At 56.5% G+C, this 20592-nt stretch overlaps 1 protein-coding gene across 15 annotated transcripts; it reads right to left on the bottom strand.

The window, feature by feature from the left end:
* Window positions 1-2224: 2224 nt before the first annotated feature.
* CELF3 (CUGBP Elav-like family member 3) lies at window positions 2225-17093 on the bottom strand. 15 transcript variants are annotated; one of them, XR_014844216.1, is made up of 15 exons: window positions 17045-17093; window positions 16167-16272; window positions 14842-14924; window positions 9686-9734; window positions 9163-9291; window positions 8950-9029; window positions 7805-7948; window positions 7509-7650; window positions 7129-7278; window positions 6644-6709; window positions 6216-6350; window positions 5859-6002; window positions 4787-4924; window positions 3918-3979; window positions 2225-3227 (listed from the first exon to the last, which is right to left on the bottom strand). XR_014844216.1 is itself a non-coding variant. In XM_013997147.3 (14 exons), the coding sequence occupies exons 4-13, from the start codon at window positions 9732-9734 to the stop codon at window positions 4797-4799; spliced, it is 1167 nt and encodes a 388-aa protein (XP_013852601.1). In that variant the 5' UTR covers window positions 14842-14924; window positions 16167-16272; window positions 17045-17093; the 3' UTR covers window positions 2225-3227; window positions 4787-4796. The 15 variants fall into 15 exon arrangements, 11 of the variants coding, with proteins under 11 accessions (XP_013852601.1, XP_084879194.1, XP_084879195.1 ...); XR_014844217.1 differs by having other exon boundaries at window positions 9163-9288; XR_014844215.1 differs by lacking the exon at window positions 17045-17093 and having other exon boundaries at window positions 16167-16962.
* Window positions 17094-20592: the final 3499 nt, after the last annotated feature.

Here is a 20592-nt window from a genome sequence, read left to right as displayed (position 1 = left end):
ACTGGAAGGCTTTCCCCAGCCCCTGCTATTAACCTGTCAGCTCCACTTTCTGCCTCGAGAAGTTATTTTCCTTCTCTCTTCTCTTTATGCTGCCATTAACATTTGAACAGTAACTTAATTATTTTAGAGGAAACTGGTGCTGAGTTTCATCTTGTTTGGTCTGAAGTTGGGTGATCCTATTTGTCATCATTTCCTGTTTCTTCTGCCTTTTATTACTGAGGCCTCTTCTGTTCAGAGATGTTAGTGAACTTTGATAGCTAACAGCACTACCCTTCCTTTATACCCGTTCGATGATATTGAAGCTGGTGTCGTGCCCAAGAAATCTGTCTTCATACAAGAAACAAGTTTCTTTTCTGTCTCAGATGGCCTCCTGTGTTTTGCTGTCAGAGTACCTGGAGATTCCGTGTCCAGATGTTGTTTCGATTCTCCAAAAGAAGCCTCTGTCTTCTCATCCCCACCATGCAACCTGACTTAGTCACCGCTTCTCTGGAGAAAATCTGGCTGCAGCCTTGCAGGGAGGGGAGACAGCAGGGAGCAGTGACAGGCAGTAAATGTAGTCTTCAAGGTTTGTGTGAGGGGCCTCCTGAGATCTGGAAAGATGCCAGGAAGGAGGAGGCTTCCTAGTCCTCCAAGGCCCAAATCCCAGGAGAATCTACCAGCCAGTAAATCACTCCAGGAGCTGCCCTTTGGTTTAAACCTTACATCTTTCTGTCCTAACCCAGAAACTGTTGCAAAGCCAATGTGAGCAGCTCAGGGGAACATTCATTATGTTAATACCAACTCCTATTCTCCTCCTCCTTATGCACACCTCCCTCTTCCCATCTCTGATTGAGCATGCGTACGCGCCCCCACCCCTGTATCTCTAATTGAGATTTCAGATCCTTCATACTTGGCTCAGAATCCTGACTGGATTCTCTTCCTTCTGAGTAAGTCCTATCCCTGATTTCTTAACCTATCCAAGAGACTTTCTTCCTGAAACAATGTCCACAGGTACATCCCTAGAGTGCTGCACATGTTACTTCTCTTTTTAACTCTTACTAGTTTGGGACGGTTTTAAGAGAAGGCAGAAGTGTGGGGTGGAGGTGGGGATTTACTCATCTCTCTAAGCTCCCAGAACAGCTTTGGCCTGAGGCCAGTTTGGGGCTGGAAGGTCCTTTATAAGCAGGATGTAAAGAGGGTGGAGTAGCAGGTGGCTGCCAAGAAGCCAGTGCCCCATGGGCTGTGAATCAAAGAGGATACTTGTGTGAGCCCCTGACCCCAGCCTGAAAGCAGTTCACAGAGGAATCTAGGAACTGGAGGGATCTTAGGGCTTAATGCATCTGCCTTCTGCTTGATAGGGGTCACTACTCCAGCCTGCTAGATGCTTCTTGGATCTAGTTATAAGACAAGAGCATCATGGGCTTTTCTGCCTGGGTTCCGTTCCTGCAGCCATCCCTTAGTCACTTTGCGACACTGGGTAAGTTAACTTACCTCCAAAGCCTTTGTCTCCTTGTCTGTAAAATTATATCCTGGAGTTCCTGTCGTGGCTCAGCAGTAATGAACCCAACTAGTATCTGTGAGGACACCAGTTCAATCCCTGGCCTCGCTCAGTGTTGGTTAAGGATCCGGCATTGCACAGAGCTGGGGGGGTGTCAAAGATACAACTTGGATCTGGCGTCGCTGTGGCTGTGGTGTAGGCCAGCAGCTGCAGCTCCAATTCGACCCCTAGCCTGGGAACTTCCATATGCCATGGGTGCGGCCCTAAAAAAGTCCTGCTTTGCAGGGTTGTTGGGAGGTTAAACGAGGAAATGCACATTAAAGGCCTAGAAGGGAGCCACATACAGAGCAATTGCTTCATAGATGGTGGTGGTGCAGTCAGCTCCCAGTATCCGCCCCCCTCCCTGGCTGGTGCTGGGACAGCTCACCCACATGAACAAGGGAGAATTTGGGGTCTGGGCTGTGAGATGTCCTCAGCCTTCAGCGGGACAGGGCTGAGTGTGGGAGAGGCCTGCCGACCTGCTTTCTCCCCTCTGTGCCCAGCTCTGCAGAGCTTTCCAGAATTAAGTGCAAAAGAAGGGTGGAAGGATAGGATCTTGAAGCTTGATCAAGCCCCAGACATGCTCCGGGGCGAGGGCTGGGCCTTCCTGATAAGAGTTTTCTCTCCCAACCTCACTCTCCCTCCCCACCCTCCCCCTCCCTGATACGCTCAGTCCCCTACCTTCCACCTCCCAAGACGCTTATGTGGTGCTTTTAAAACTTTTTTCTTTATTTAGACAGAAAAGACCAACTCTTTAAAAGTAAAATGCAATAAATAAATAAGTTAAGCATAGAGAAGTGTCTGAAACTGACTCCCCGCTCTCCCCTTACCACTCCCACCCCCACCCCATTTCTTCTCCCTAAAACCTCTTTCTAAAGAAAATGATCAGGTAATAAACCCTTTAGCCCTCCCCACACCCCTCTTCCCAGATACCCAGTTACCCCCCAAAGCAAAGGGAGAAATCAAGAGAGAAAAAAATCCAAGGGAAACATTGTCTAAACTCCCAGAAAGAGAGATGGCAGCGTCCGGGCCGGGCCGGGTAACGCACGGGTGGTTGTGGTATTTACATGGAGGGACCAGCAGAGACTGTAAACATTTTTAGGGGGTTGGGGGAGGTCTTTTCCTCGTGAAAGGAGGAGGGTCTCTGTGGCTGACTGGCAGAGAGGCAGCCCTCAGGGCGCCCCACACCCTCCTTAGAGGGGGCCCTCGGGGAGGCAGTGAGTTTTAGGGCTGGGAGCCCAGGGTTCAGGGATATCCTACCTCTAGCCGAGGGTGGCAGGGGGTGCGAGAACCAGCTTCTGAGAAACCCCTCGTGAGGGGAAGAGGCTGGGGCTGGGGGAGCTGGGGCGCGTGGGGGAGGCCCCTGCTGCCCTCCCGGCAGCACAGGTAGAACAGGCCCACTGGTGGGGGAGGCAAGTGCGAGAGCTGGGCGCACAAGGCCCGGCACAGGAGCCCCATCAGAGGGCAGGTACCCCGGAGCCTTCGAGCCTGTTCCTTGCTCCCTCACAAAGGCCAAAAGGGCACCTGGGAGGAAACAGGCCCTTCAGGGGAGACGGGGTGGTGGCAGCAGGCCGGTGTCCTGTGCCCCCAAGGGCCATGAAGCAGCGTTTGCCCCAGAGCCCAGTCAAGGCCCAGGGCAGATGTGCAGAGAGGGCTGGGGCCAGTCGTGGGGAGAGGGGGTGAGGTGCCCCTTCCTCTGGTGTCTCCAGACCTGTGAAAGGAAGGAAACGTGGGTGAAGCTGCGGGGAACACAGTACCCGATGCAGGTCGCAGGCCCTGGGGGAGCAGAGGTGGCTGAGGAAGGCGGTCATCACAAAGGCCTCGGTCCAGACTGAACCATCTGGGCCCCCAGCCATTCGACAAGGGGCAGGGAGGGAGGGCGAGGGAGGGAGGGGCTGGTGATTACAAGAAACCAAAGGATATTAGGAAGGAAATATTCAAACACCCCGTGAGAAAAAGAGAGACTGGAAGATAAGGAGACGGACTGGAGGAGGAGAGGCAAAGAAATGAGACAACAAACAGGCAGGCAGAGGTGACTCGGAGAAAGGAGGAGGGGTGCAGTGTAGGAACAGACACCTGGAAAAAGAGCAAGGGGGCATCCGCAAAAGGGCGGCAGAGCAGGCCAGGGTGGAACCAGGGCTGGGCTTGGGGCTGGAGTCTCAAGGGGTGAGACCCCCTAGCCCCTGGGGGGTGCTCTCATTCCTTTTTGGAAAGGAACAAAGAAAGCAAGAGAGAAATGCACAGAACACGGACCACAGTCACCAACCACTGTTGACCAAGCACATCCCGCGAGCTGCCCCCGGCCCTGACCCTGGGCTGGGGGGCGCTTCCCTCCGCGGCCCCCTCCCCAAATAACAAACAATCGGCTCCAAAGACAACACGCTCGTTCCATGCAACTTACAGGGGCCCGGAGCAGGGGTCCGGGGATGGGGGCTTCGGCCGACAATGGACACGGGCCCTGGGCTGGGGGGCCCCCCAGGGTGGGGGGAGTTAAGCAGCCAGGATTGGGGGGAAAGGGGGAAAAACAGAAAATGTGGGTATTGTTTTGGGGTTGTGTTTTCTTAGGGGTTTGGTCCAAAGAAGATTAAACAACACAAAAGTAATCAAAGCTCACAGCTCTGCGGCCATGAGGTTGAGGTGGTGGCCGGTGATGGAGTGGAGGGGACCTGATAAGTGAGATTGACAGGCAGTCCAGCACCTTCAGCTGCCTCCACCTGAGCCAAAGCTGCTCCCCAGAGGCCTGATGCTCGGACTCCACTGTCCCACAGGGGAAATCACCCGGGGTCCAGGGCACCGGGCCTGATGTCCTCGCTTCTCAGGACAGATATTCTAGGAGCCAGTGGTTCTAGGGCCCTCCACTACCCTAAACCAGCCCCCTATTTCCCCAAACCCTACTCCCCTAATTCTACTCCAACCCAAAGGAAAACCAGAAAGAGAGAGACACAAGACACATGGACACTGACCGGACAGACGAGAACAGATATCGGGGAAGTTCTAGGGGGTGGACACAGATACAGACAGACTTGGCTCTGGGGTCACAGTGTGTGAGTGTGTGTGTGTGTGTGTCTGTGTGTGCGTGTGTGTGAGAGGGAGAGACATGGATGACTGAGAAACAGCTGAGAAAGCTGCTCCAGATCCCTGCTTCAAGCGCCCAGAGTCAGGGCTGGGTATCCTGAGGGAGGTGGGGAAGGGGGTGGGGGAAGTCCAAGTGAGGGCCCTGGCTGTGGTGTGAGGGAGCTGGAGAGGTCACAGGAAGGGAGCAGGACCCACCTGGGGGCCCTCAGTAGGGCCGGTTGGCATCCTTGGGTCGCTTTAGCTGGACTTTGAGGCGCTTCATGCCAATCTGGAAACCGTTCATGGCCTGGATGGCAGCCTGGGCACTGGCTGGATTGTCGAAACTCACAAAGCCTGAGGTAAGAGGGGCATAAAGCTTGCCCTGGCCTCCTCACTCTTCTGTGCTTAGACCAAGGCCTGCTCTTTGCTTTCCCATCACCCCCCTACTTCCTCCAGGTCTCCCAAATGCCCAGAAAACTGCCCAGCACACAGTAGGCGTTCAGTAAGTCATTGACAGGTTGAGTGAATGAGTCCAGTCTAGCCTCCTGCACACCCCAGGACGCTCCTGTCCACATTCTTTGAGGGGCAACCCCTTCCTTGGCCTGGAGAGCTCAGAACCTGTCCTTTGAAAGCTCCACTCCAGACCCTAAATGACTTCTGAAGCCTTTCCCAAAGCAGCCTTTCAAAGAGTGAAGGCAGGGAGTTCCCGTCATGGCGCAGTGGTTAACGAACCCGACTAGGAACCATGAGGTTGCAGGTTCGGTCCCTGCCCTTGCTCAGTGGGTTAACGATCCAGCGTTGCCGTGAGCTGTGGTGTAGGTTGCAGATGCAGCTCGGATCACGCGTTGCTGTGGCTCTGGCGTAGGCCGATGGCTACAGCTCCGATTCAACCCCTAGCCTGGGAACCTCCATATGCCGTGGGAGCAGCCCAAGAAATAGCAACAACAACAACAAACGACAAAAGACCAAAAAAAAAAAAAAAAAAGAGTGAAGGCAACTAAACCCTGCTCCCTAAGCCTTCCTTTTGAAAACAACTTCCTCAGAGAGCATGGATTTGACCCGTTCCTAAGGAAAAAGGTGAAGCTATAGTTTTCTGGAGGAAGAGATGGGCCTGGACAGAGGCAAGTGTGGGGTGTTGGGAGTGTAAAAGAAAAAAATGGGTCTTTCAGACCTTTGCACAATCTGGATTTCAAATATTGGGCCCACTGCAACCATAAGTGCTTTCGAATGTATCAGACCTTGTCCTCACCTGGGCCATATTTTATCTTTTGGATCATCCTGTTCTTACCAAAACACTTGCTCTGATTGGTGGCCCGATCAACAAAGACTTTGGCTGAGATGACGTGGCCAAAGGGGACAAACATCTGCAGGATCTCTGAGTCAGTGAACTCCTGGGGCAGGTGGTAGATGAAGATGTTGCAGCCGTCAGGGCCTGGGTGGCAGCAGAGAAGGAAGGAAGAGCTCCATGTCTGGGAGACAGACAAGGCGCGAGGGACCAGGGAAGGCAGCCCCCAAGCTGTGGGCCAGGGCACCAGCCACCCCTCTCCAGTCTCATCCCCACATATGGGGCCAGACAGAGCTGGCCTTGGAGCCCCCAGCAGGGGCACCCCATCCCTGAACACTCTCCCCCGGGACTAGGCCACACCTTCCCGTTGCTGCTGCTGCTGCTGTTGCTGCTGCTGCTGCTGCTGCTGAGGAGGAGGTGGGGGCTGCTGGGCCACCAGGGCAGGAGGCTGTGGGAACGCAGGTGCCACCAGGCTGTAGGCTGCCGGGTAGGCTGCTGGCGGGGGGGAACAGAGAGCGCAGATGGGGTTCCTGAGATGCCCCCAGCCCTTCCAGCCAACCCAGTGTCCCTCCCCCTAGCCCAGGCCGACGGAGTGGACAGGGCTGGGCCCTAAGGTGCCAGAGGAGGAGCTGCCTCAGACCGTGGTGCACCACCCATAAAGGCGCATCTCACAGGTATGGCCTGTCAGTGAGTCCGCGGTCGTGGTTGGTGGGGACCATGAAGCCCAGGCCCAAATTCTGGGCCCGTTTCCTCTTGCCAACCCTTCCACCGGGGCCGGGGCTCCTCACCTGTGTAGTGCTGCATCCCCGCATAGGCCTGCTGCAGGGGGTCCACGGGGGCCGCGGGGCTCTGAGCTGGGGAGAGCAGCACTGACCGTGAGAGTGGGGCTGCCACGCAGCTGGGAGCCCCACCAGTGGCTCTTGGAGCAGAGGCCCAGCAGGTGGGGAGGAGAGCCTCGTGGGAGAGCATGGGATGTGAAATGAGAAAGCAGAAAGGCACAGAGCCATGGGAAGAGGGGAGGGCCAGGCATTAGCAAGACCTGAGTCTGTGACTGGCTGTGCAGCGCTCTACACCTTGGCCAAGTCACTTGGCCTCTCTACACCTCAGCTTCCCTGGCTGAGACGTGGAAGGAACACCCCACCCAAGCTAATAGCAGGAGAAAGTGCCTTGTAACCCCAAAGCCTGGAGAGGAAGGTGTGTCACACCTGCAGGCAGTGAGAGTGGTGGCTGGGATTGTTGCTGGGGAGAGGGGTGGGCAGGCAGAGAACCCCACCTGGGTAGGGGTGGACCCCGTTGGGATACAGAGCATCAGGGGCAGGCTGCCCAGTGGGCTGGGTGGGCACCGGGCTGTAGCCGTTGACGCCCAGGGCAGCAGGGATCGCAGAGACAGGTGTGGCAGCGATGGCAGGAGGGGTGCTGGTTCCTGGGGAGGAGAAATCGGCAGAGACAGAGCAGAGAAGTGGACACACAAATGTCAGCAGAAAACCGGTCAGTAAGTCTGAGGGCAGAGGGGAGGAGGCAGCTACTCTCTGACCCCTGACCTCTCCCAGGCCCCACGGCTACCCTGAGCCATATGCCCCTCTCCCCATCCCCACCACGGCGTGGTTCTGACCTGCCCCATTCACACCCTGCCCAGCCCAGCCTGGGCCGTACCTGAGGATGGGGTGATGGGGGTGGCGATGAGGCCATTGGCATTGATGGCGGCCATGTGCTGCATCTGCACGGCAGCCATGGTGGCCATGGGGCTGAGGTAGGCACTGTGAGCCGCTACCAGGGCCGCCTGCTGCTGCATCAGCTGGGGACAGGGGAGGAGAGAGAGTGGGGCTAGCTCCCCTGCACCCTGGCCTGGGTCCCCTCCCAGCCCCGGACCTTGGCATTGGGAGGGTGGGGGCAGGACAGGAGGCCAGGATAGGGGTGGGCCAGGCCCGGCCCCAAGGGGCAGTGCTCACGGCCTGGGTGTAGGCGCTGTAGGCTCCAAACTGGAGGGCGATGGGGCTGAACATGCCCAGCTGGGTGGCCACCTGCTGCATTCGGCGGAGACCTCGCTCCTTCTCCGTGTCAGCAAACTTCACCACCAGGCTGGATGAGGCACCCTGGGCACCAGCCCCGCAAGAGGTCAGCGGGATGGAGTTGGGGGTCTCTCCTCCTCAGAGCCCTCAGGACCTGGCCCCAAGTCCATCTCGCATGGCTTGGCCTCTTTGGGAGGGCAGCCATTGTTGTTCTTATGTCAAGTGGGGAAACTTTCGTCCCACCCCTCCCCTGTACCAGGCTGTGTGAGAGACTAGACAACATCAAGGAATGTGAGGGCATGTGCTTAAAAGGGGAGAGAGCTACCGGAAGGCAGAGGGCATTCCTGGCTTCTCCAGGAGGATTCTGAGCCGGAAATCATCCCCAGGGCGCATCAGCAGCAACAAACCTTTGAGCTCATCTTGCCCGGTAGCTACTCCCTCACCCCACCCCCACCCCCATGTCCCTCCTCATGGTGTGCTCAAGGGATGCAGCCTCGAAGCTGAATAGCAGCCCACACCTAGAAAAATCAGCCTGGAACCTTTGCAAGAGTTGTAGAACCCTATGCTCTGGAATGCAGCTCTCTACCTGCAGCTGCATCCTAGCACCCAAAACCCTGCTAAGTGCTTTTGTCCAGTCTCTGCTGGAGAACCTGAGTTATGAGAGGCTCACCTCCTTGGGAGCCAGCCAGTTCCGTTTGAGAGGTTTGCTGTGCGGGGGCAGTGGGATGAGTGTGCAGAGGTCACGTGGGGCCTCTAAGCACGTGTCCTGATGTCCAGCCAGGGGCGGGGTATGGGAAGCGTGGGAGAAAAGGTGTGAGGTGGAGGAGGCTGAGGGATGGAGGAGGCAGGAGAGGAGCGTGAGGGCATGTGGACCGAAGATGAGGCACAGGCGTGGCGAACAAGAAACAGGGAGGAGTTATTTGAAAGGTGATGCTTGTCCCTAAGAGGTTTGATTCTCCTGCCAGAAAATTCTTTTGGAATAAACTCAGAGGCCCTATCCGGAATGGACTGTCCCCTCTGAGCCAGGGTCTGGTGTGGGCCCAGCGAGGCTGGAAGAGGCCCGAGGGCCAGGCAGCAGGGCTCACCGGCAGGGTCCGGCTGCTGTGAAGGGTGTTGATGGCCGCCTGGGCCTCGGCATGGGTCTGGAACTTCACGAAGGCGCAGCCTGGAGCATTTAAGAGGGACAAGAAAAGGGTGAGTGTCCATGCTGGAGGGCCCCCACTGCCTGAGGAAAATGTGGGAGGGGCAGGAAGGCGGAGGCCCTGGGGGGGGGGGGCGGGTGGCAGACGGGTGGCTACCTTTGCTGGTGCCGTCTGGGCCCCGGAGCACAGTGCACTCGTCTATGGTCCCGAAAGGCTCGAACATCTTCCGGACGTCTTCATCTGTCTGCTGCTTCCCTAGCATCCCCACAAAGAGCTTCCGGTCTTCTGGGGGGTAGGGCACAGGAGGAAGGGTAGGTTCAGGGCCTCCTGGCTGCTTTTCCAGCCCTGCTCCTCACCTTCAACTCTTCCCTGGAAGCCCCCTCACCCCGGGACCCATGGCACTTAGGATATGACGGTGGGGGATGGGCTACAGTTACACAGAGGTCACATGCCAGTTCTGAAGGACTGCCTTGCACGCCACTCTGGGCCTCAGTTTTGCCATCTCTGTAATGGGTGAGCTCATAGCCCCTCTCGCCTCGCTGACTCCTATGCCCACCTTGACTGGGAACCCTCCAGAATTCTCAGACTCCCTTCCTCAGGAAAAGCTGCCCCTCAGCTACTCCAAACCCTGGGCCTGGGGATTGAGAAGAAGGACTGTGGCCAAAGGGACAGAACCTACCTCCACGGCTCTCGCTGTCGGCTGGCTTGACCTGGATGGGCCTGTTCATCTAAAGGGAAGAAGAGAAGGCAACTGCTGGCACCCTCCCCAGGACACCCCGAGAGCCCTCCCCACGCCGGACCGGAGAGGCTGCAGGGAGTGAGCCCAGGCCCAGCCCTCTGAACTGCTGGTGGGAAGGAAGGGATGGGGCTTAGTCTCGTTTGGAATTAGGACCCAGAGGATTAGAGGCAGTGGAAGGAGAGGATGTAGGGGAGGATGCACGTGGAACACGACTACAAGCTCAGGTAGGGCCCCAGATGGTTGGGCCTGGGGGAGGTACTGCTGTCCTGAGGGAGAGAGTGGGGCTGCCCAGAGGGGCCCAGGTCTGAGATGGGCCCCAACCCAAGGGCTATTCGGCAGGAGCTGCCTCAGTTCTACAAAGTAGGAGCTACAGAGGCCACCCATCCAGCAGCCCCAAGGAGGACTCTAGACTGAGGGAGACCCCACAGATGCCCGGACTTCCTTCTGACCCCTGGAGGTGTGTCTGCCTCTCTTTCTGCCCCCTCTGCACCCCTTGACCCCGGGGGAAGGCACTCGGGCAGCACAAAGGGAGCAGATGCCCAGTCTCCGTGGCAACGGAAGAATGCGCGCCATGGCAACCGCCCACTCAGCCTGATTTATCCGTCCCCGTCGCCCTGGCGACCGTGGTGACGTCATCACTTCTGCTGCTCCACACACCCGGAGAAGGAGTGGGGAGGGGGGTGGGAATAGGGTATGCAGGGGGTGGAGGATTTAGTGGGGGCTGGGAGGTGGGGGAGGGGCCCAGGAGAGCTTCCTGATTCTGGAGGGAGGGGCCGTGCTGTCCAGGCTCCTGCCTTCCTTTTCCAGATCAAATCCTTGATGTATCACGGCTGAGACAGCTCTCAAGGAGGAATTGTTGTCCCGTGCTCATTCTCCCGGTACCCTGTACCCCGGAAGTCCTACCGAGCTCTCCCCTCTCCCCTACTCCTGCATCATCTCCCTTTGTTCAGCCTCCGGTGGAAATGCTGTTTCCCTCTCCCTGTTCCTGTCTGGTGAGAAGACTTGGGAATGAAGCCTGCAGGTTGATTTCCTTAACCACAGTGGGCAGCATCTTAGGAACTGGAGAGGGAGGGGAAGGACTCAGTATTTCATGTCTGAAAATATTTTGCTACTGAAGACTTTGACCCCTGGAGCCACACCTGGTCACCCCACTCATGTCATGGTGGAGCAGACCTAGTTCTAGTGACCAAAAATAAGTAAACAGAAGAAGCCATTCATCTACATTCTGAGGGTGGGGTTAAAGTTACCCTCAGGAAAGGCACTGGACTTCCAGGACTGGCCCTGTCACTCACGAGCTGGGTGACCTTGGACAAGTCATTTCTCTCCTCTAGGCCTCAGCTTCCTTATCTGTAAAATGGGCTGGATGGGGCGGCCTTGGAGATCTTGTGCGTCAGCATTTAACACAGAGAAGAGCAGAAATAATAGTTGTTCCTGCCCCTGCTCACCCTGCACCCTCTTCCCAGGCGTCAGATCACGCCATATAGTCTGGCTGGACTCTGCCGGAATCTAGGCCCCACCTCAACCAATACTCCCTCCCTGTCCACCCCTCCCCCCCAAGTCCCTGGATCTGAGAGCAGCTGGTAGGGGAGGGGGGGTAACAGTCACACAAATCCTCTGGCCAATCTGCCCCAGCTTTATCCTCCACCAATCTGGGATTATCCCATCAGAGATTCAATCTCCTCAGGGGTGTGTGTTTGTGTAGCAAGGGCCGATGCTCAGGGCTCTTGCTTGGTCTTTCACTCTCCTCTCCTGTACTCGGGTCAAAGCCATCAGGAAGCCTCTTGGGCATCTCAGCAGCCAGTCCCCCCACCCCCACTGCAGAAGAGGTGGGATCAGAACCGCAGTCACAGCTTCCGGGACTTCTAAAGCTAGGCATTAACCTCTTCCCCACAGGCCCCTGGGGATTTGCTGTTCTAGTTGGGGATGGGGAACCTGGGATCCAGAGAGAAAGGATGGCACTCCCTCCCTGCGAGGCTCCCAGGCACAAAAATAGCATATCAATAAATATCCACAGCTGATATGGATTCGCACAAACACACACACAAGTGCACAGACCACAGCACAGCCCAGGTTGACGGAGGCTCTGCCCACACCCCTACAGCAGACGGCTCCCTCCGCGGCCCCCAGTGCCCCATTCCCAGCCTCTCCTTGGCCTGGCACTTCCTGTGGGAAGCTCAGCCTTTGTTAGCTCAGCTCGGCACACCTGCCCCCTCCCCCGAGTCCAGCTGGGCCCTGTTTACCTGGCAACCCGGGCCTTGCTTCCCTAGCTACCACCTGCCAGGTGATAAGCCCTCCCCAGGGCCTCCCAAAGAAGAAGGGGCTATTTCTACTCCAACCAGGTGTCTCTGAGACACCCCCCACCAACCTGGCCACTTGTTAATAAGTCTCTCTCACCAACAGCAAAGACCCTCCTTCCCAGAAGAGCTCCCCATGCCCACAAAATCTAATTTTCCTGAGGGCACAGGCCTCATGCCCAGCCACTCCTGGCTCCAGACTTGTACCTGGTGTCCCAGGCCGCATAGGTCTTCTCCCTGGAGCCAGAACTCACCTGCCCAACAGCAAGCTGACAGGCAGGACCCATGGCCCCTGAGGGGATTTTGGCCCAAGTAGAGGGGGAGGGGCAGGTCTCAGTTTGGGGGGTGGGGGGATGTGCTTGGGCTGTGGGATGGAAATCCTGTGAAATCAGATTGTTAGGTTCATTATACAACTACAGATGTGATAAATTCATTTGAGTAATTAAAAAAAAAAAGCGAAAAAAAACCCCAGCAAGCTGATGGGCAGGACCCATGGCCCCTGAGGGGGATTTTGGCCCAAGTGGAGGGGAGGGGCAGGCCAGACTGAGGGAGTTCCTGACACCATCACCTCCAGGAGGCCACACCCTACTCTCAGGAAGAATCCAGGGCCCTGTGACAGAGCCTGCCTTAGGAACACTTAGGGGAGGGAGAAGGAGATGGGCTTAGCTCCCATCTTTCTAGATTCCAGGGTGACAAAGATGGGGAAAAAGGAGAGGGCTAAACGCCTCCAGTAAAGAAAGAAGCTGCAGTCAGAGGGCACAGAGATTAGAGAGGAGGAGGAAGGTCCCAACACAATTGTGCAAAAGCTGACACACTGGACACACATGCACACTCACAAACACACACTCAAGGACAATCTGAGGGGAAACAATGCTGCCAGGAAGGCAGGTGGCTGAGAAGAGACCTGGGGGCAAACAGGGTCAGGCACAGCTTGGTGATGGGCATCTACCGCCCTGGTCTGCTCCCCGAAACCCCCAGCATGGGGGCACCCTTTGGAGAAAAAAAAATCCCTCATTTCCTACCAAAGGCTCTGACAGGTGCTGCTGGATTCAGTCTCCTGGGGCAAGGACCAAAGTGGGGGACTCAGCCTCACCTGGGAGCTTGGGGTGGGGGAGACAGTTATCAACCAGGGTGAGCCTCTTGATTGCCTCCCACCCTAGGGCTTATTTCCTCAGGAAGAGGAGGCAGTGCCTTCCTACACCCAGGAAGGAGCCCTGCCTGAGCCACACAGGTGGCCAGAGGGGGACAGAGTCAGGGCAGAAGTCGCCAGCTGGCACAGAGGGCCCTGGGGCTCCTGCCCACCTGGGCGGTAGCTCTCACCCACGTCTCCACTGCAGGCCCCCTGCTCTCTACCTTCTCCACCCCTCTGGTTTCCTAAGGGGCTCTGAGAGATAAGAGGCAATAGAAAAAACAGCAATGGAGATGAAAACTTGATTTGTGAGGGGCCTTCACAGAAGAAAGGGAGAGGGAGTTGCAAGGTCAGGCAATGGGAACCAGGCTTCCTGGGATGCATGCGCGCGCACGTGCGCGCGCACACACACACACACACACACACACACGTGCTCCTGGGATCCCAGGCCTGCTCACACATGCACGGATCCTTAACTCTGTGGGCGATGGTGGTTCTGGGCTGCCTTGCCCTTGAAAGCAGGGAGCTGGCAGTGGATCTGCTCTCCCAGTGTTCTCAGGGTGGGGACCCAGGGAGGGGGTCACAGACCTATGGAGGGCTTGAAGTTGGGAGCGGTGGAAACAGTTCTAATTTTTCTTGATCTCCCTACCCTCTTTCCCATCTATTTTGTCTGTTTTCCTCCCAGGAAGAGCTGGAGAATCAGGCTCCATCTCCATTTCCCACTCGGGAAAGAAGGTGAGGAGGTGACAGGTGTGTCTCCAGCGCGCAGACTGTGTTTAGCACGTGTTGGCTGGAGGGAAGGATGGAGTTCGCTCTCGGGAGGTACTTTCCAGGGGACACAGCAGAAGCAGATGGCTATTGAAAGGGAATGGCTCATCCTTCCCCCCAGTACATGTAAGTGGGGGCAGTCTGAGATTCCTTATTCCTACCCTTGCCAGCCCAGGTCAGGAACAAGCTGCAAGGCTGGATGAGAAGACAAAGAGCTCTGACCTTGCAGGAGGGAGGCCACGACAGAGGCCACCCCTGCCTCCCTGGGCACACTTGGCGGATCTCCGCACTGATGGCTGCCCCTGTCCCTGCCCCTGCCTGCTGCCCCCTGCCCGCCTCCGTATGGTGAACTCAGGCTCACCAGGCCCTGATGCCCCCTGATGTCCCCTGATGCCCTGTGCCACTGTCCCGAGGCTTTTCCAGGGAGCCATGAGCCTGTCCCAGCTCAGAAGTCAGCACAGAGGTGCCAGTCCAGCAGGCCCCCTCCCCCCATCTCAGGCTTCGGGCACCCCTCCCCCACCTCACGGCCAGATTTCCTACCCCCCCCCAACACAAAAGAGCGCTTGCGTGCCTCCTGCTCTTTCTGCCCACACTTGGTGAACAAAGTCTTCTCCCAACCAGCTAAGTCCTCCCTCTAAGGGTCGCCCCAGGGGCAGGTTGGGAAGTGGGGAAGGGGCGGCCTCTGCTTGCATTTCTCGAAGTTTACATTTAGTCTGCTAACCGCTCTTTTCCTTCTCTCTTAGTGGGGAGCATCACATGCATCTTCAGCGAGGAAGAGGGATGTTAGAAGAAGGAAGGGGCTTTTGGTGCTGAGAGGAGGTGAAAGGATGCTCTGTGTCCTGGGAAAGTGGTGCCCCCTCTAAGGCCCTTCGCAGCCCCCTAGCCCTGTTACGGCTGGGACTCACCCCTGGAAGCGTCTTCTGTTCGTGCAGGGCGCTCTGGGCCTTCAGGGCTGAATCGCGGGCACAGTATGTCAGGAAGGCACATCCTGAGGAGGGACAGGGGCCGAGAGACCAGGTCCGGGGGGAGTCCCCGGTCTCCCCTCCCTAAAAGGCCTCCCCCTCCCACGAGACTGGGGACTAGGGCGCATGTCCCTTCTGGCTGCCTTCTGCCTGCCTGAGAGGGGGCAAACCTTCTGCCTCGGGAGTCTCTGGGCTGATGGGCATGGGGCAGAGACCCAGAGGCTGGGAGGCTTGCACGGCGGCGGCGGGGTGCTGGACGCGGGAGAGCGCTTGGGCTGTCGGGAGCCAGGGCTGTGGTGTGGGGGGAGGAGAGGGGCATGTGATCTCAGACGAGTGTGTGTAGTGTGGCTTCCTCTCTCCCTTAGCTGGTCTCTTTTCCTCTTTCTTCTTCACCTCCACCTCCTCCATCTTGTCACCGTCACCCCTCTCCTATCCCCTGTCCCCTATTTCCTCCTTCCCAACTCCAGAGGAAGCAGGTGGAGGGTGGAGAGTGGACTAGAGAAGGAAAGGGAAGAGAGGGTAGCAGGAGGTCCCTGGGCTGGTGGATGGGGTGGCTGCACGGTCCCAGTGCCTGGAGCTCTCCAAGTCCTGACCCGCCTGACCCTGCCTAGCCCCACAGCCCTTAGGCCAGAGGCTCAGCCTCTCTTCCCCCCAGCTCTCTTAACTTTCCAGTCCCCCACACTTCCCAGATCTTTACCAATCTCTGTCCTTCGCACACTGTTTCCCAGGTCCCTCTCTTTACTCCTGAAGCTGCCCTGCCCAGTCCCTGTCCATCCACTCTTTCCAGGTTGAGCACCTGACTCTGCATCCCAACCCCCATCCCAGTAGTATCTGAGGCTACTAAGACTCTCAACCTTGTGTGTGTATGTGTGTGTGTGTGCACACGCACACACGCTCATATACACACACACCCGCCCAGCTCCTTATCTCTCAAACCAGCTGTCTTGTTCCTCTATCCTTCCTTGAGTTTATCCACGACATTATCCCCCTCAGCTCTGAGATCCACATCTCTGCAGCCCCTTTGACAACTAACTCTTCCCCCCAGGAGGCTCTCCTTAGTCCTCCATCAGGAGTGCCCTGGTCACCCTGGCTGAGTTCTCCTCTAGCTCCTCCATCCACACTCCCCAGCCCCTCAACTCTTTTCCTTCCCAACCAGATCCATTTTTTCCAGCCCCTCCATCCCTCCAGCCTGGCTTGCCCCCTCCTCCCAGCCTCCCAGCCCCCCAGCCCACTCCCCGAAGCCTCTCCAGCCTGGCCTGACCCCTCACCCTTGTGCAGCCCGGTGTACTTGTCCTTGATGACAGTCAGCTCGAAGATCCGACCAAACTGTTCGAAGATGGGTTTCAGGTCCTTTTCCTCCAGATGCCTCGGGATCTGCCCCACAAACAGCTTGATGGCATCCGGCTCCTTCATTGGGGCGGCCCACGAGAAGGGGCCGAGGGGAGCAGGGAGAGGCCCGAAGGCCAGGGGGAGCTGCCCAGCAAGGAGGCAAGTGGCCGGGGCTGGGGCCCAGCCGGGGCTGGCTTTCCCTTTGGCCCCCAACCACAGTGCTGAACAGAGGGCAGCGCTGCACACAAAGGAGGCCCTGGGAGTTGAGGGCTAGGGTCAGGGGTCTAGGCAGACACTGTCATGCCACCAGGGGGCATAGCCCAAACAAATGATCTCCCTCCCAGAGATCTGGCCAATATCCCAGGATGGGAAGCAGTGTGGCCAAGACCTGGAGGGTTAGGGTGGTAGCAGGGGCACTGGGAACTGGGGGTTGAGACAAGAGCTGGAGGTGGAGGAAAGGGCCAGAGAAGGGCGCTGGGAATGGAGGCTGAGGGGTTAGGGTGCTGGTACGCTTGTCAGCAGCGTCGGGGGTGGGGGTGGGGGTGGGGGAGGGCACTCCTGATGTGGGGCAGGTGGAGCGCTCGCTGGCTTCCCCGGGAGGACACCTCCCCTGTGGCTGATCCTTCTGCTGGGTCCGAAGATCCCTGATGCCAGATGCTTGATCTCTGATGGCGGCAGAGCTCCGGGGGGGTCCCTTTGGCCCTGCCGCCCCCCTTCAGGTCCTCCCCTCAGCCCCCCTCCCACCCCCACCCCGGTCCCCGGGCCTGGGCTGCTGCCGGCTGCTCCCGCCGCTGGGGCTGCCTGCTTTCCCGGTCACCTGGGTCCCGGAGCTCTGCTCTCCGGCCGCGCTCTCCTCAACAAAAACCTCCCCCCTCCACACCCCCCTCCCCACTCCCACCTCCTTTCCCCTGACATCAGTGATGTCAGTCTCAGGGGTGGAATACAAATTCTCTACCCTGGAGAGGGACGCACAATCCAGACAAGAGCCACGCCCTCCTCCTATCTCCTTCCTTCCCGACTCCCTTCCCACCCCCAGAAGAGCAGCTGGTCCTGTTGATAATAACCCTTCCCCCACCTTACTCCCCAATCACGAGTGAGGCAAGGCACTAAGATGGAGAATTTATAGAGGAGCCCTAAGGTGGGGTCCATTGTTCCGGGGGCTGGAGCTGTCCCCGGTGCTGGAAGAGAAGACCCAGGAGAGGGGAGCGGGGGGGAGGAAGAGAAGGGAACCGGTATCTGGGGAGACTGAGAGTGGGGAGCCAAGGAAAGAAACCGAGGGAAAGAAGATGGCATAGAGACAGCTGGGCAGGTTGGGGGCGGGTGAGAAGAGAGTACTGGGGAGGGAAGCAGGTCGCAGAGCCTGGGGGAAAGGGTAGAAAGAACCCGAAGGGAAGGATGGAAAGGAGGGCGTGGAAGAGCGAGCAGGGTGAGTTGAGTGCAGAGAGAGATCCTTGTGTTTTCCAGAAAAGGAACCAAGAAAAACTCGATCTTGCTGGCAATTGCCGACTCCTCCTTCTCATCCTCTGGGGGGTTTGTGTGTATAAGTGCGTGGGCAGGGAGGCAGCGGTGGTGACAGCAGGAGCTCGCGCTTGTAAGCTCCTTGAAGACCAGGACGCCGCGGTTTAATTCATTTTACTGTTCATAGCGTCTAGCGCAGTGTCTTGTTCACACGTAGTAGGAGCTTAACAAATATTTCTTCAATAAAACAGTCAATGCAGAAAACCTCTTGACAAGAGTAGGTTCCTGATTCCTTCAGTGGGCAGAATCACAGCTGTCAAGCTCCCCTTTAGGGCAGAGGAAACCCAAATACTCTTTTCTTCTGCTGCCTGTCTCCCCCCCACCCCCACCCCCACTTAGATTCCATGCGTGGGACTCTAATTGAGTCAGGTAACAAAGAGGGACCGGGAAATACATTTGGGGGGCGATGACTTTCCTAAACAGCTATACTTGTAAAATGATCAGTTTGCTCCATGTTCTCAAGGGAGCTTGACCCCTCCATGGGCTCACTCACAGCTCCCCCTCGATGCAGGGAGTCTGTTGACATCAAACCTCCTGGACTGGGCAGCCCTTGCCTGCCATCAGGTGCTCACCGACCTGGGCTCACCCTGCCTCCAGCCATCCTTTCACCCCAGGATGGGGCTGATGTCTCCACAGTGGTGCTGGTGTCTCTGAAATCTGTCCTGCCTGAATCCTAGCAGCTCCTATGCCTTGGCTATCTGAACAGGCAGGCTTCTCTTCTAGAAGGGAAGTAATGGTGATATTCCTTAGATGGCTCTTTGGTGTCCATCTATGCCATAGGCATTGTTCCAAGTGCTTTATATTTACTAACTTGTTTAACCCTTGGCACCACCCTGCGATGTAGGTTCTATCTTTGTCTTCTAGTGAAGATGAGGAAGCCAAGTCACAGATTAAATGACTTGCCTAAGAAAGAGGTTCGCACTAGAAAGAGGTTGAGTGCGGAGCCTGGACAGTCTGATCCCAAGTCCATGCACTGTACTCCCCTGTCAAATCTCCTCGTGGGAATGGGGGGAGGGGTTGAGGCTGGCCTTTCTTTCTCCTGTGTCTTCATTTGAGTCCTGGGTGAGAGGTGAGAGATATTCTTCCTTCTACCACTTGACTCTCCATTAACCACCTTCCATCCTTCCTTAGCATTGATTTCTGTAGCCTGAAGCCACATTCTGACAGGTATGTAAGTTTGAGTGTGTGTGTGTGTGTGTGTGTGTGTGTGTGTGTGTGTGTAAACATGATTACATATCATCATATGGATGCCCAGTTCCCCCAGCAGGGTCTTCTAAAATCAGTGGGTGGGGGAGATGGTAGAGAACCCAGTGCTGGGTGGTCAGAATATGTGATGGCAGTGCCAGGGAGTCAAGAGGCAAACACATCTGGAAAGTAACTTTCCACTCACTTCTCCCCCCCACCCCCTGCTCCTTCCCTTGCCTCCTAATCTGATCTTGGTATTTATGGAGATGCTAAACAGATCACTCCCTCTGAGGATGGAGCCTAGGAAGACCCCACAGCCCCGTTGATCTCATTACTCTGTGTCTTGTCAGCAGATCTGCCGCCCTGCTGCTCATTCAGGCTTGGGGCTAATCATATTAATTGAAATATTAAACATTCACAAAAATGAATTATAATGAACTCCCCTCACTCCTCCTCCCAGTCAGCAGTTGAGGAGACAGCTGCAGGCAGCAAAACACCTCCAATCCTTCGCTTGGTTTGTGGTCCCCAGATGGAAGGTTTCAGTCTGAGAGGAGAGGCATGGTTTAGGTAAGAGGAGCTGGGAGCTCTCTTCAGGCCCTCCTTGCTGGGCCAATGTGGGCACAGCTCTGTTTTCCTTCAGGCCGTGCCAGAAGCAAGCGCTGCGAGGTAAAGACTGGGGGGGCGGGGATAATGACTCAGAAGCCTATAGAGGGGAGCTGCTCTCCAGGAGGAAATGAGGCTTCCAACCCCTAGTTCCTCTGAGGTACTTTCTCTGCCCACCATCCCCAAGTTCACCCTCTTTCTTATTCTTCTGCACCCAATGTTAAGACGCCCTACATAAGAAGATTATTGACTTTGTGGAAGGAGAGCTCACTCCTGGTTTTAGATTCTTAGGAAATGAGAAATACTGAATATTTGGAATACTTTTCAAAAAGGACAAAGTATAGTGATGGTATGTGTGGGCAGAGGGACTAGTCACCAAATACTTGCTGGCCTCGCTAATTGACAGCAGAGTGAAGACATCCGCAGTAGGATCTATGTGCGTGGACAGAGTGTTGATTACATAAGCTTCCTTCCCTCAAGTGGCTTCTACCTCAAGTGGAGAGGTTAAGACAGTCAACACAATTGACAATAGTAAGAACTGAGCTGCTGTTAAAAAATCAAAGTGGCCTCTCTCATTTACACACGTGTATTTGGGGTTTGGGCCATGGGACGTGGTTGTAGTCAGTCAAGAGAGGCTTGATTTGGAGTTCCCGTCGTGGCGCAGTGGTTAACGAATCCGAGTAGGAACCATGAGGTTGCAGGTTCGATCCCTGCCCTTGCTCAGTGGGTTAACGATCCGGCGTTACCGTGAGCTGTGGTGTAGGTTCAGACGTGGCTCGGATCCAGCGTTGCTGTGGCTGTGGCGTAGGCTGGCAGCTACAGCTCCAATTAGACCCCTAGCCTGGGAACCTCCATATGCCGTGGGAGCGGCCCAAGAAATGGCCAAAAGACCAAAAAAAAAAAAAAAAGAAAGGCTTGATTGATTCTCAAAGCACAGGAAGCTCATAGCCTAGCAGAAGAAGGACATTAATTATTTCATGCCTGGGGGTGAGGGGATGAAAGGAATTGTGCATGCAGATGCATGCCTGTGTGTGTGTTTGTAGATATGCCAGTCCACAG

Source organism: Sus scrofa, chromosome 4, assembly GCF_054392235.1.
Source record: "Sus scrofa isolate SSC_HxYL_T2T_F1_AM1 chromosome 4, Sscrofa_HxYL_maternal_Yorkshire_Landrace_v2.0, whole genome shotgun sequence".
Taxonomy (NCBI): Eukaryota; Metazoa; Chordata; class Mammalia; order Artiodactyla; family Suidae; genus Sus; species Sus scrofa.
This window is presented reverse-complemented; position numbering and strand designations above follow the sequence as displayed.